The following is a 13,711-nucleotide window of genomic DNA, read 5'->3' as shown; positions in this document are numbered from 1 at the left end:
CTTTTTTGAGTTAATCTTGTGTCCAGCCACATTACTGAAGGTGTGTATCAGTTGTAAGAGTTCTCCAATAGAATTTTTGGGGTCAGTTATGTATACTCTCATATCATCTGCAAATACCTAAAGTTTGACTTTTTCTTTCTAGTTTGTATCCACTTAATCTCCTTTTGTGTCTTATTGCTCAAGCTAGAACTTCAAGTACTATATTGAAGAGCTAGGGAGAGAGTGGACAGCCTTGTCTTGTTTCTGATTTTAGTTTAGTTTCTCTACATTTAGATGTTGGTTGAGGTCTTGCTGTATATTGCTTTTATTATGTTTAGGTATGTTCTTTGTATACCTGGTCTCCGCATGACCTTTATCATGAAGGGGTGTTGGATTTTTTTCAAAGGTCTTTTCAGCATCTAATGAAATGATCATGTTTTTTCTCTTTCTTTCAGTTTGTTTATGTCATACATTACATTGGCAGGTTTTCTGCATTTCTGGGATGAATCTTAATTTGATCATGGTGGCTGATTTTTTTTTTTTTGATGTGTTCTTGGATTCGGGTTGCCACTATTTTACTGAGCATTTTTGCACCAATGTTAATGAGGAAGATTGTTCTGTGATTCTCTTTTCTTGTATGATTTGGGTATCTGGGTCACTGTATCTTGATTAAAAAAAAAAGTGGCAACATTCCTTCTATTTCTATTGTGTGGAATAATTTTAGTGGTATTGGTATTAGCTCTTCTTTGAAATTCTTGTAGAATTCTGCACTGAAACTGTCTGGTCCTGGGCTTTTTATTTTGGTTGGGAGACTTTTGATGACTGCTTCTATTTCCTTAGGGGTTATAGGTCTATTTAAATTGTTTATCTGATTTGATTTAATTTTGGTATGTATTATCTATCAATTTAATTGTCTATTTCTTTTTGATTTTACAATTTTGTAGACTACAGGCTTTTTAAGTATGACCTAATGATTCTCTGGATTCCTCAGTGTCTGTTGTTATGTCCTCCTTTTCATTTATGATTTTGTTAATTTAGATGTTCTCTCTCTGCTTTTTGGTTAGTCTGGATAAGAGTTTGTCTAGCTTGTTGATTTTCTCAAAGAACCAACTCTTTGTTTCATTGATTCTTTGTTTTGTTCTCTTTCTTTCTATTTCATTGATTTCATCCCGGAGTTTGATTATTTCCTGTTGTGTACTCCTCTTGAGTGATTTTGCTTCTTTTTGTTCTAGAACAAAGCTCTTTGTTTCATTGGTTCTTTGCAGTGTTCTCTGTGTTTCTGTGGTATTGTTTTCAGTCCTCAATTTGATTATTTCCTGCCATCTACTCCTGGGTGAGTTTGCTTCTTTTCGTTCTAGAACTTTCAGGTGTGATATTAAGTCACTAGTATGAGATTTCTCCAAATTCTTTATGTGAGCACTCAGTGATATGAACTTTCCTCTTAGATTTGCTTTCATTGTGTCCCATACATTTGTAAATGTTGTGGATTAATTTTTATTGAAATCTAGGATGTTGTTCTTCTCGAACTTTAAGTCATGGCCATTCGAGGGGGTTATTCCAATTTTTTTTTTCATTTCTGTTGAGATTTGTTTTTTGTGGTCAGTTTTAGAGAAGGTTCCATGAGGTGCTGAGAAGAAGCTATATTCTTTTTTGTTTGGCTGTAATATTTTGTAGATGTCTGTTAAGTACATTTGAGTCACAACATCTGTTAGTTCTCTTGTTTCTCTCTTAAGTTTCTGCCTGGCAGACCTGTCCCTTGTAGAGAGTGGGGTGTTGAAGAGTCCCACCATTAATGTCTGAGGTTTGATGTATGATTTAAGCTTTAGTAATATTTCTTTTACAAGTGTGGGTGCCGTTGTATTTGGGCATAGATGTTCAGAATTGAGACTTCATCTTGATGCATTTTTCCTTTGATGAATATGAAATATCCTTCTCCATCTCTTGCGGTTACTTTTAGTTTGAAGTCTCTTTTGTTAGATATTAGGATAGCTACACTGACTTGCTTCTTAGGTCCAGTTGATTGGAAAATCTTTTCGCAACACTTTACTCTGAGGTCATATCTGTCTTTGAAGTTAAGGTGTGTTTTTTCTATGCAGCAGAAGGATGTGTCCTGTTTTTGTCTGTGTCTTTTTATTAGCAAATTGAGTCCATTGATATTAACAGATATTAATGACCAGTGTTTGTTAGTCCTACTATTTTTGATTTTGGTCATGGTGGTTGTAGTGTGTGTGTGTGTGTGTGTGTGTGTGTGTGTGTGTGTGTGTGTGTTTGTTTGTGCTTGCTTTCCATGTGTTTTGCTGGTGTGCAATTATCTATACAAATATGAAATGCTCCAGGAATTTTCATTTCATCCTTGCACAGGGGCCATGCTAATCTTTTCTATATTGTTCCAATTTTAGTACATGTGTTGCCAAACTGAGCGATATTTTCAAATCTTGAGAAGTTTTGTTTGTTCCCTTCCACCATTTGTTTGTATTTTCATGGATTTCTTTAAGGGATTTATTCATTTCCTCTTTAAAGATCTCTATCATCTTCACATAGGCTGCTTTATGGTCTCTTTCTTGTGCTTCAGCTGTTAGAATATTGACAGCATGCTGCAGTAGGGTTGCTGGGCTCTACTGGAGGCATACCGTTCTGGCCATTATTGATTGTTTTTACACTGGCATTGTGGCATTTGGGATTGGGATGATTATAGGTCTAGGTGCTGATTTCTGGTTTGTCCTGGGTGGGTGTTGTTCCGTGGTTTCTGTTTCTTCTCTGAATTTTAGGAGAGCGTGATGGCTGTGTGCTGCCTGGTGGGAGATTTTCTTTGGACCTCATAGATGTAGACATAGGGGGTTCCAGGTAAAATGTGCTTCTGATTGGGAGCTGATACTTAGAACTGGGGATAGGCTAGGAGTCTGAAGGGTTTCACAGAAGGTAGGAGAACAGAGTCTACAACCAGGCTCTGATTATTTCGTCTTCTTGGAATGGGAGTATACAAGAGGTTAGGTCTGTTATAATGCTCGGGATGAGAATGGGGAGATTGGATCTGGAGGAACGGGGGAGGAGGGAAGATAGATCTACAGTCAGCCTCCCTACTTCCCTGGCAGGAAAGTCCTGTGGGTAATTAGGGGGATGCAGGTGAAGTTGCAGACAGAGATAAAGCAACAAGTGGCCGTGGGGGAGGGGCATTAGGAGGGGAAGCTCTGTGGGATCCACAGGAGATGGGGGTGGTGAGGAAGAAATGTTGCAGCAGGTGTTCTAAGGATGCTGAGCTAGGGATGAGACTGGGAGCGGGGATTGGATTTGGAGGAGAGTAGGGAATACTGAAGGTCTGCTCACCTGGTGCCTTTGCAGGAAATGCCTGCTAGTGATGGAGGTTAGGATAATGGGATGATTTTGGGGAAGGGAGGTTGGAGGAGAAGGTCTTTGTGATTCACCAGGGATGGGATCAGAGAGGAAAGGGAGCAGAGCAGGTGCTCTGCTATAGAGCTGGGGATAACACTGAGGGATTGGGACCAGAGAAGCAGAGGCCTCCTTAATTTTATTAACAAAAATCTGACTATAATTCTCCCTATCTTTGGTTGTTTATTTTTCAGCAGTTGCTGAAGAAGTCAAATGGGCCACAGTTATTCATTGTCTCACACAACATTCTCATAGTGGTAATATCAAGCACCTGTGGTTGTTCCTAATGTTAATATTTTATTCTGCAGAGAAGGTAGAATTTACACCAGGAACCCTGAGCTCCTGGTCTGAGGAAATATTTTTTTGTGAACTATGCATTCAATGCTACTACATCCAAGTCCCTTGTGAACACTGCAAGTATTCCAACTGAAATAACACAGCTGATAAAAAAAGTGAACTAAACAAGTAAATAACACCAGATGAGTGAATCCCGATGCAGTAGCATTAGAAACATACAAACACACGACAGCATAACTCCAAATTTCTCAGTCCTACAGCACTATTAAAAGAGTGAGTTAAATCAATTCTTGGACAGAACACTCAAAAGGATAATTTAAGTATGTCCAAAGAATAAAATGAGTTCCTGATTGTGTACTCAAACAGATGAATGAAAATAATGAAGGCTATAGAAGATATCAAGGATGAAGCCAAGAGAGGTAGGAAAACAATCTGAATTGCTGGAAATGAAAAACATAAATCAAATAAAAAGCCCTCCTGGAAGTCTTCCCAGCAGGCTAGGTCAAGAGGAAGACAAAATAGTTGATTCTGAAGATGTGTGATAAAACTAAAACAATAAAACAATGACAAAGATACAATAACAAAAGGACATCAGTTGCGATTGCAAGAGATATACAGTACTCTAAAAAGACCAAATTTATTGATAATAGGCATAGAGGTAAAAATCTTGTTCCAAAGGCACAGAAACCATATTTTTTAAAAAAGAATCATAACAAATAACTTCTCTAAGTAAGAAAAAGAGATGGCAGTCTTTATGCAGGAATCATTTTTCTTTTTTTAAATTGATTTATATTGAGCTCTACATTTTTCTCTGCTCCCCTCCCTGCCTCTCCCCCTCTCCCCCTTGCAGGAAGCATTTAGACACTAAACAGGCAGACCGGAAAGAAAACTCCCCATATAATTATAGTCAAAACAATAAAACCACATAACAAAAACACTAGCAAGGGAAAAGCACCAAGTCCTATATCAAGTCAGGTCCATCAAAATAACTGCAAATTATTCACCGGAAGTTTTCAAAGCAAAGAGAGCATGGTTTGCTGTACTGCAAGTTTCAAAAGACAGCAGCAGCTAACCCCAGACTATTTCCAGTAAAGCTATCTGTCATAGTTACAGGAAAAATTAAAACTTTCAATGATAGAAATAGGCTAACATAATGTATGACCACTGATTTAACTCATTTGCTGCCTCCAAGAAACACATTTCACCTTATAAAGCAGATGTGACCATATTGAAGGGGGGAGAAAAGGTGTTTCATGCATGTGGGCCTAGAAGACGAGCATGTGTTGTTATTCTAATATATGGCAAAGTAGATTTCAAAGCCTCTAATGAGAAAAGATGAAGATGAACATTTCACACTGATTTAAGGAAAAATCCATCAATCAGACAATATGGTATGCCCCCAATACAGGTACAGACAATTGCATCTGTAGCAAGTTTTCTTTTGGGCCACCAACCAGCTCCCAATTATGACGTGGAGCCTTATCAGTTATGAATGCTTGGCCTTATTTTATGCTTGCACCGCTAGCTCCTATAGCTTATTTTACCTTTTCTCTTCAGCTACGTTTTGCCATGGGGGATTTTTTCCTTCATTCCTTCCTTCCTTCCTTCCTTCCTTCCTTCCTTCCTTCCTTTCTTCCTTCCCTTCCCTCTCCTCCCCTCCCTCCCTCCCTCCCTCCCTCCCTCCCTCCCCTCCCTCCCTCCCTCCCTCCCTTCCTCCCTCCCTCCTTCCCTCCCTCCCTCCCTTCCTTTCCTTCCCCTCCCTTCCTTTCCTTCCTTCCTTCCTTCCTTCCTTCCTTCCTTCCTTCCTTCCTTCCTTCCTTCCTTCCTTCCCTCCCTCCCCTCTCCTCCCTTCCTCCTTCCCTCCCTCCCTCCCTCCCTCCCTCCCTCCCTCCCTCCCTCACTCCCTCCCTTCCTTTCCTTCCCCTTCCTTCCTGCCTGCCTGCCTGCCTGCCTGCCTGCCTGCCTGCCTTCCTTTTTCTTTCCGTAAGTCCTACTTCCCTGCTTGCTCTATGTCTGGCTGGCTGGTGACTGCCTGGCTCACTGTTTCACTAGCCTTGAGTATTTTCCCTCGTTCTCCTCCTCTCTTCTCAAGCCTGGATTCCTCCTCCAATTTATTTGCTTTGCCGTCCAACGCTGTCTATCCCAAATCAGTATACAGAGAGAAATCACTAAGATCAACATGGAACTCAATAAAAAATGAAAACAAACAGGAACCAAGAATCAATGAAAGAAAGAGTTGGTTCTTTAAAGAGATAAGGAAGACCAATAGCAGAGAAAAAAGCGGGTGTTACAGCAAATACCAGGGAAATTCACAAAATCATGAGCTCTTATTTTAAAAACATATATTTTACTAAATTGTAAGATCTAAAAGAATTTTTAAATTTCTGAATATGTGTGACCTCCCAAAAGTAAGGCAAGATGAAATAAACCCTGTAAATGTCTATAACAAGCTGTAAGGCTGAAGCAATTAATTAGAATCCCCAACAACAGCAACAAAACATCCAGACCCTGTTGAAATGACTGTGTTATTTTACTACACCTTCAAGGGACTAACACCAATCCTTACCAAACTATTCAATAAAATAGAAATGAAGAAACATTACCAAACTTTCTCTCTTGTTGAAAACAGGGCATCATACTATGCAGCCTTGGCCGACCGACCTGGAATGTAAGAAGTGTACCAGGCTGGCCTCAGACTTGCAGAAATATGCCTTCCTCTGCCTCCCAAGTACTGGGTTTAAGGGTTGCACTACCATGTCAAATGAGAAATTAGCTTCTCATTTCCTTTTGAAGCTAATATTACAAAAATAAATAAAGACACATTAAACAACAACAAAAGCCTACCAATTTATCTGGTGAACTTAGACCAATAAAATTCTCAAAAAACCACTTGCAAGCTAAATTTAAGAACTCAACAAAAATATTGCTCACCATTATCAAGTTGGTTTTACTCCAGAGAATCTGTAATAGTTTGGTATATGTAAAGCTATAAATGTCATAAATCACATAAATGGACTCTGGCATAGAAATTGCATGGTCAACAGACACAAAAATTCTTTGAAAAGATCCAACAGCTCTTCGTGTTTAAAGTCCTAAATATCTCAGAATACAAGGAACATATTCCAGTATTAAAGGAGTATTTGTAAAACACCCACAGGCAACATGTCAAAAAGATCATAGAATCCTATTCACAGTAGCCTTAAAAGATGAAATCTGTTGTAATAAATTTAACAAAGGATGTGAAGGCTCTATACAATGAAAATGAAAGTCCTGAGGAATTAAGTAGAGAATAACACTAAAGAATGGAAAGAAGTCCAGTGCTCATGAATTGGAAGAATCATTGTTGTGAAACTGGTTATCCTACCAAAAGCAATCTATATATTCCATACAATCACAATTAAATTCCAGTTCTATTCACCACAGAAACAGAGAAAAATTTAATGATAGAAAAGCACAAGAGATCCTAAAGACAGAAGCCTAATTTGATAGTTTCAGGAAGAGAAAGCGCCACCAGGGAGACTAAACACATTCCTTCCTTACCCCTCGATCAGACAACCCCTTTGTTCTGTTCTGTCTGCCCACATCGGTGAACATGTTCTGTAATGAAGTGGAACCACAGAAGACTTTCCAAAGTTGTAGCACAAAGCCGCACGTATTTTACTAATTTAGAAGTCTCAGAGCCCTACTCTCACCCTTAATTTAAACAAGCAAATTTTTACAGGTGTAATATAAAATTTCTTCTAGTTGTATCCATTTCAAGAGAGTTCTGTTTGTTTCCTAACAGGATCACCAACATATACTTACAGTGGAAAATGTCTTGAAAAAGTTTTCACGCTATACTTCGATCACTTGGGATTCTTACACAAACTGACTCCAGGAGGCTTTCATGTTGGTTCAGCAGCTACAGGGCCTAAAACTGTTGATGTTTTGGGACAGGTCAGTAACATGATGCACTGCAACTGTTTGCCTTGTTTTGAGAACAGATGTCACATTCTATGTGCAGGCTAATGAAATGGTGTTTTCCTTAATACAAACCTTTTTAATGTTTTAAAATTTTACATACTCATATATAAATATATGTATACATTTCTCTCTCTCTCTCTCTCTCTCTCTCTCTCTCTCTCTCTCTCTCTCTCTCTCTCTCTCTGTGTATACATATAAGGACGGGTGTTTGTGGAGGCTAGACATGCTGCGTCTACACTAAAGCTGGAGTTCCAGGCAGCTGTGAGCCACTTGGCAGGGTACCTGCAAACCAAACTCAGGTCCATTGCAAGAGATATGGAGCCATATCTCCAGACCCACCAGGTCAAACACTCTTTGCTAAAGGAAAACTTTTATACAACATTAAACGCCTCCAAAATCTTCTGGAAGCCTCACAGGTTTTCTCTTACAAGGTTTCACTGCAGAACAACATGTCTAACATAGATCTGTTACAAACAACTCAGCTCCTGGTGGGGTTTATTTTTTAACCTTACAACGTTGGCCTTGAAGATAAATGATTTTGACTTGTCCATGTTAAATAGCCCTGCTGAAATGTCTGACGTGAGTGAGAAAAGGACACGAGATGAAACAAACCCACTTATGAGTTTATTAAAGAAGAAGCATGTGCTCACTGCCTGAGGAAATAGTGGGCGGGGTGGGGTGGGGGGGTGGGGGGGGAGGGGCAGGGGGAGCGGAGAGAGGATAAAGATGGCGCAGCCAGCTTTTAAAGGCTTCCTAGCACATGTGGCGGGGGGGGGGGGGGGGGGGGGGAGATGTGCCTACATCAGATGCTGATGATGGATGACCCTACGCTTTGCACATGCGCACAGGGGTTTTGCAAGAGCATGTCAGTCGCTGATGACGCAGATGGTGGGCAACCCACACATGCGCAGACAGGGGGTTAGTTGAGTCACGGGTGGAGGTAACCATACCTGCACGCACGTGGGTCACGCGGGCCCTTTGTTCCCAAGGGTCCACCCACATGTGCCTGCCTTAGGACCCTGAAGTGCAGCCTTAAGGGTGGCTGAATAATTACATTTCACCCTTTTCTTTATCATAAAAATTTTGGGGGTTTGAGGATCTTAATGGGTGGGAATGGGGTGCAGCAAGGTCCCTCATGACTGCTTCATTCTGATTTTGTGGGCATCGAGGAGTTTGGGATGTTTGACCACGTCCTGTGGTGGCTGATTATGGCTGTATTTTTCAGGCTCTGAGGAACTGGGTCGGCTGGCAGCTTGGACCTCACAAGATGCTGGAAAGACAATATCATGTTTGGGAAAAAAGAATTTAGATCCTAGTTATTAATAGAGGAGAGGTTTAAGATGGAAGATGGGGGGAGAGTTAGGGGTTTCTGAGTGATTAATAGAGGACAGGTTTAAGATGGAAGATGGGGGGAGGTTACGAGTTCCTGAGACTAGGAATGACAAGGAAAGAATTAAATGATACTTATTCCGGGCGAGTCTGGGCCATTTAGGTAGGTCAAATTGGCTCCCTGGAGCTTATAAAAAATGTTTGAAAAGAAATAAATTTTAGACAGATTAACAGTTTATGATTATAACATAGAATGGAAAATGGTGGGAGGGGGAAGAAGGAGAAAATTATTGAAAAGGATAATTACTAGACTCTTTCATGTTTTACCTGAAGCAAATTTTTGCATTGTGGCATTACCTCAACATCCAGGAGACACTGCTGCAGTCAGTGACGAGCCTGTTATGTTACAGTTTGCTTTGTGAGATTTTTTGGAGTTTGGGGCTACAAATTTATTATTGTTTCTCATCACCTGGAATTTTGACAGTCCTTGTACCTCCGGCTCTATGTTTAATGATGGTTCCTGTAATAACACCTGCTCCCTAGTTTATTCCTTGTTAATGCCAACATAGAGCACAGTTTTTCAGAAGTTAATAGATGCATTTTTTTTGAGGGGGGTTTCTGAGACAGGTTTCTCTGTAGCTTTGGAGCCTATCTTGGAATTAGGTCTGTAGAGGAGTCTGGCCTCAAACTCACAGCTGTCTCTGCCTCCTGAGAGCTGGGGTTAAAGTCATGCACCACCATTGCCTGGCTATAGATGCATATTTTTTTATTAATTACAATGTATAACGTTCTATTTATGGTAAGAGAAGGGAGCTTAGATAGAAAATGATTACTTATCAAGAAAGCAGCCAAGAGTAAAATGTGTTTCAATGGAATTTGGTAAAACTGTCATTTTGATAAAGAAAATATAAAAAAGAATGGAAAGAATGGATCTCTTTATAGGTCAGTCCAGGCTTAGATACGTAACTCTGTGCCTAAGAACTTTTGCTACTCTTCCAGAGGACCAGAATTTGGTATTCAGAACTGTTGAAGGAGGCCGCTTGTTTTGTTCCCGGTTGCTCAGCCCTGAAATAAATACACAGAAACTGTATTAATTAAATCACTGGTTGGCCATTTAGCTCTAGCTTCTTATTTGCTAACTCTTACATCTTAATTTAACCCATCTTCATTAATCCGTGCATCACCACGAGGTCGTGACCTATCAGCAATGTTTCAGCACGTCTGTCTCCGCCTTCTTTCTCCCAGAATTCAGTTTAGTTCCCTACCCCTCCCCCCAGCCTAGCTCTGTTCCCCTATAGCTCTGCTATAGGCCCAAAGCAGTTTCTTTATTAACCAATGATAGTCACAGCATACAGAGAGGAATCCCACATCACAGAACCCACATATTGAACCATTCATAAATATAGCTCTAGAATATCCAATATACATTAATTACCTCTAAAAACAGTAATTACACATATGTGGCACATATATGTAAGCTGTACTGGTTGGGTTTCGTCAACTTGACACAAATGCAGTTACATATGGGGAGAATAATGTCATTTGAGGAGTTGCTTACATCAGACTGGCTTGGAGCCTGATCTTTGAGGCATTTTCTTGGTTACTGGTTAATGTGGGCAGTCACAGGAAGAAACATTCTTAGATGCCCCCTGCTTCATTTCCTGGCTTCAGGTTCCCGACTGTGTCCTTTCCCTAATTTTCCTTCCTGATGGACTATAAATTATAATCTAAAATAAGCTATTGCCTCCCCAAGTTGCTTATGGTCAGCACTAGAATGTAAACTAGCACATAAGCAAAGCTCTCATACACATATGGTAAGAATAAATATATATTAGTTAAGAGATCAATCTATATACCTGACCAAGGCTACAGGTGGACAATAAGGTGTTATAATATTCTCTGTCTGAGACATGCATAAGAGAATTCCATGAGAGGGAGATGCCAACATATTCACTGAACCTGGGGTCTGGATTCTGCAAATGTACAAAGCAGAAGATATGAGCAGTCTGCTAGACATAACCAAAAAACTGTGTCAAAATTTCACCAACATCATAGTTTTGCAGAAAGTAGGTTAGTTCCCTTCAGTGAAAGTTGAAATTGTTATGATAGAGAAACTGTAGGATTTCTAATACTCATGACAAATTTGAAGAACTCTGATTCAACAACTTTAATTTTTCTCTCTACAAATACATGTACCCTCTCTAGAAAAGAGTAATCAGTAGTTCTTAGCATCTGTCAGGCACTGCTGTGAATGTCTCATCTTAACAACTGTTTGTCCTCAGTTACTTAGGAGGAAAGCAAGGAGCACAGAGAGTAAATAACTACCCAAATTATGTGGGGGTAATAAAAACAGGTTTTTCACTGAGGCAATTGATTCAGGATCTGTCCTTTTAGCCACACCATTTCCCTGTCTCTTTCATTCTTGGTGAGAACACAAAATTCAAACACTGGGAGGAAAACGTGACAGAAAATGTTTGTTGGAGGCAGTACTTGATAGATATAACCCAAAACAGACTACAGTATCTACAAGCCCAACACACACAGACGCACATGCAAGCATGCAGGCATGCACACACACATACATGCAATACTTGATCTCCTAAGCAACAGAGGAGACTCCAACAGCTGTTTTGAAGCAAGTATTCATTTCTATTTCACCCACTGAAAAGTCTCAAAACTGTTCAGTTCAGGATGAAGGAATTAGGTGTCAGAAATCTAGGCAAACATTATCTTAAGGGACAATCTGCAAGTTCTACAAGTTCCAGGAATGGATTAGACCAGCAGAGACCAGAACCAGGAGGCTCTAGGCACAGAGCACGAGACTCAGAGAAGCAGTGCTCAAAGAAGAGGCCCCTATTGGACTCTTTCTCAGGAAAACTCCAAGTAAAAACCCAGTTATGACCGGATCTGCTGAGTTCACGATGATGTCACCATAGATAACCCAGCTCTAAAATCTGCACCTCCAAACACATCACATAAACACACAGCCTCCTACAAAGGGCACCGGAACCTCAAACTGGGTCTTAATTATCAGACTTCCTTTTCCTCCACTGCAAAACCCTTTTTCTCTTTTGCATATATAGATATTCAAAGATATCACGAGAGCATAGAGGTATATTACTCCAGTCAGTAAGTAAAGCCATACCATTTTGATATGAATGGGAAACAAGTTTGCTATTTGAATTGCGTTATAGTTGAAACATAAGACATTCAACGTACAATATTTCCTTTTCTCTAATTTCAGCATTCCAGGTTGGATTTTAATACTGCACTAGCTCCACAGTACCTTTCTCCCAAGGATATGCTTTTCTTTGCATATGTACCTAAGACAGCATCTGCCAGCAGTATAGAAGAAATGAAGTTCAACAATCTCCACCTTGGGAAAATGATAGAATTCGGGTAATTGATGATTTGCTCACACTTATTTAGAATATGTGCTGGTTTTCAGATTCAAAATTTTAACCTAATTTTTAAAGGAATTTTTGGTTTAATAAGACAGATTCTCACTACACATTCTTTGCCAGCCTAGAACTTTGTATGTTGACCAGGCTGGCTTGAACTTCTTGAGATATCCCTGTATCGGCGAATCAATCCCACACCAGTTATGTTTTAAGGGGTTATTTATTTTGGGGGGTAAAACTTACATACACCATAAACCGTCAGGAAGGGAGCCTAGTTGCAGGAGCCGGGAGCAGGAGCCAGGAGCAAGCACCGGAACCAAGAGCCGGAACCAAGAGGGCCTGATCCGGATCTGCTTCTCTTTTTAAAAGAGAAATATACCATGCCCCAGTGGGCTGGTATTTCAGCAGCTATTTGGCTGACGGAGCGGAAGTCGCTCCCCGCTGCACTGTGGGCTTGTATTTCAGCGACTATTGGTTGAGGCAGCGGAAGTTACTCCCACAACACCTCCCCCTTTTGTTTAAGTAAGAGAGTTCTAAGCCTACTATGAAATTATATACAGTAAGTACAAACCTACACAATTATATACAATAAATACAAATATCCTATTCTAACTAGCTTAAGTCTTGTATAAGAAATAACTTGGCCACGTCATGAAAGGAAAGTAACTACGTTTATATAATCTTCAATCCCATCAAAGATCTGAGAAGGGAAATAATGTTACCTGAGTAATTAGGAAGTGCAATCAAACTTCCAGAACATGTAACAAATCACAGAGACAACTGGCTACCTGGGCAAACACCCAAAATCACGTTTGCAGCGTTGAAGCAACCAACTTTGGCTAAGGCCTAACGTAACTGACATACCATTTTCAAAGGCAAGGAACTTTTCAAAACTATCTTATCCTGTCTTGGCAGGATATGACAGTCCTGTTTTATCCATTTACGGATACTCTGTAACTCTGTCAGTAGTTGAGGTATGGGCATTTCTTTACCCAAAGGCCAGTTCTGCCAAGAAGAAAGGCTCCAGGTGGAGTGTCTTTGGTGTTCAACATTCTCTCGGGAATAGATCAGTGTTGCCAGGAGCGATTGTGTCTCCCTACCATAGAACTCTGAGTTAGATTAAAGGCCATTTTCTATAGCTCTTTGAAGAGGTTGAAGATTATCTATCTATATTGAATATAATGTCTATGTATCTAAAGAACCTGATTAGTCTAATTATAAATGACAAACTTAGATGACTATTGATCTATATTATTCTCAATATCTATCTAACTTAAAGACTGAAATAGTAAACAACTGTGCAATAAATGGGGACAATATGACCTCCAAATATAAACAATGTGCAAGTATACATT

At 39.9% G+C, this 13,711-nt stretch overlaps 1 protein-coding gene and 1 non-coding gene across 4 annotated transcripts in view; one reads left to right on the top strand and one right to left on the bottom strand.

Annotated features, from left to right (window-relative positions):
• The window catches only part of Catsperb (catsper channel auxiliary subunit beta), a 199,454-nt gene that overhangs the window by 119,227 nt on the left and 66,516 nt on the right, over positions 1 to 13,711 (top strand). For all 3 annotated transcript variants that reach the window (XM_087911568.1, XM_087911569.1, XM_087911570.1), the window contains 2 exons: positions 7,448 to 7,599; positions 12,200 to 12,354. In XM_087911568.1, the coding sequence (XP_087767694.1) occupies positions 7,448 to 7,599; positions 12,200 to 12,354 (307 nt within the window). The remainder of the gene's footprint in view (positions 1 to 7,447; positions 7,600 to 12,199; positions 12,355 to 13,711) is intronic.
• Positions 2,296 to 2,402, bottom strand: LOC125410127 (U6 spliceosomal RNA). The gene has a single exon (XR_015004642.1). It is a non-coding gene; the product is annotated as a U6 spliceosomal RNA (small nuclear RNA).

Source organism: Myodes glareolus, chromosome 11 (assembly GCF_982192425.1).
Source record: "Myodes glareolus chromosome 11, mMyoGla1.1, whole genome shotgun sequence".
Classification (NCBI taxonomy): Eukaryota; Metazoa; Chordata; class Mammalia; order Rodentia; family Cricetidae; genus Myodes; species Myodes glareolus.
This window is presented reverse-complemented; position numbering and strand designations above follow the sequence as displayed.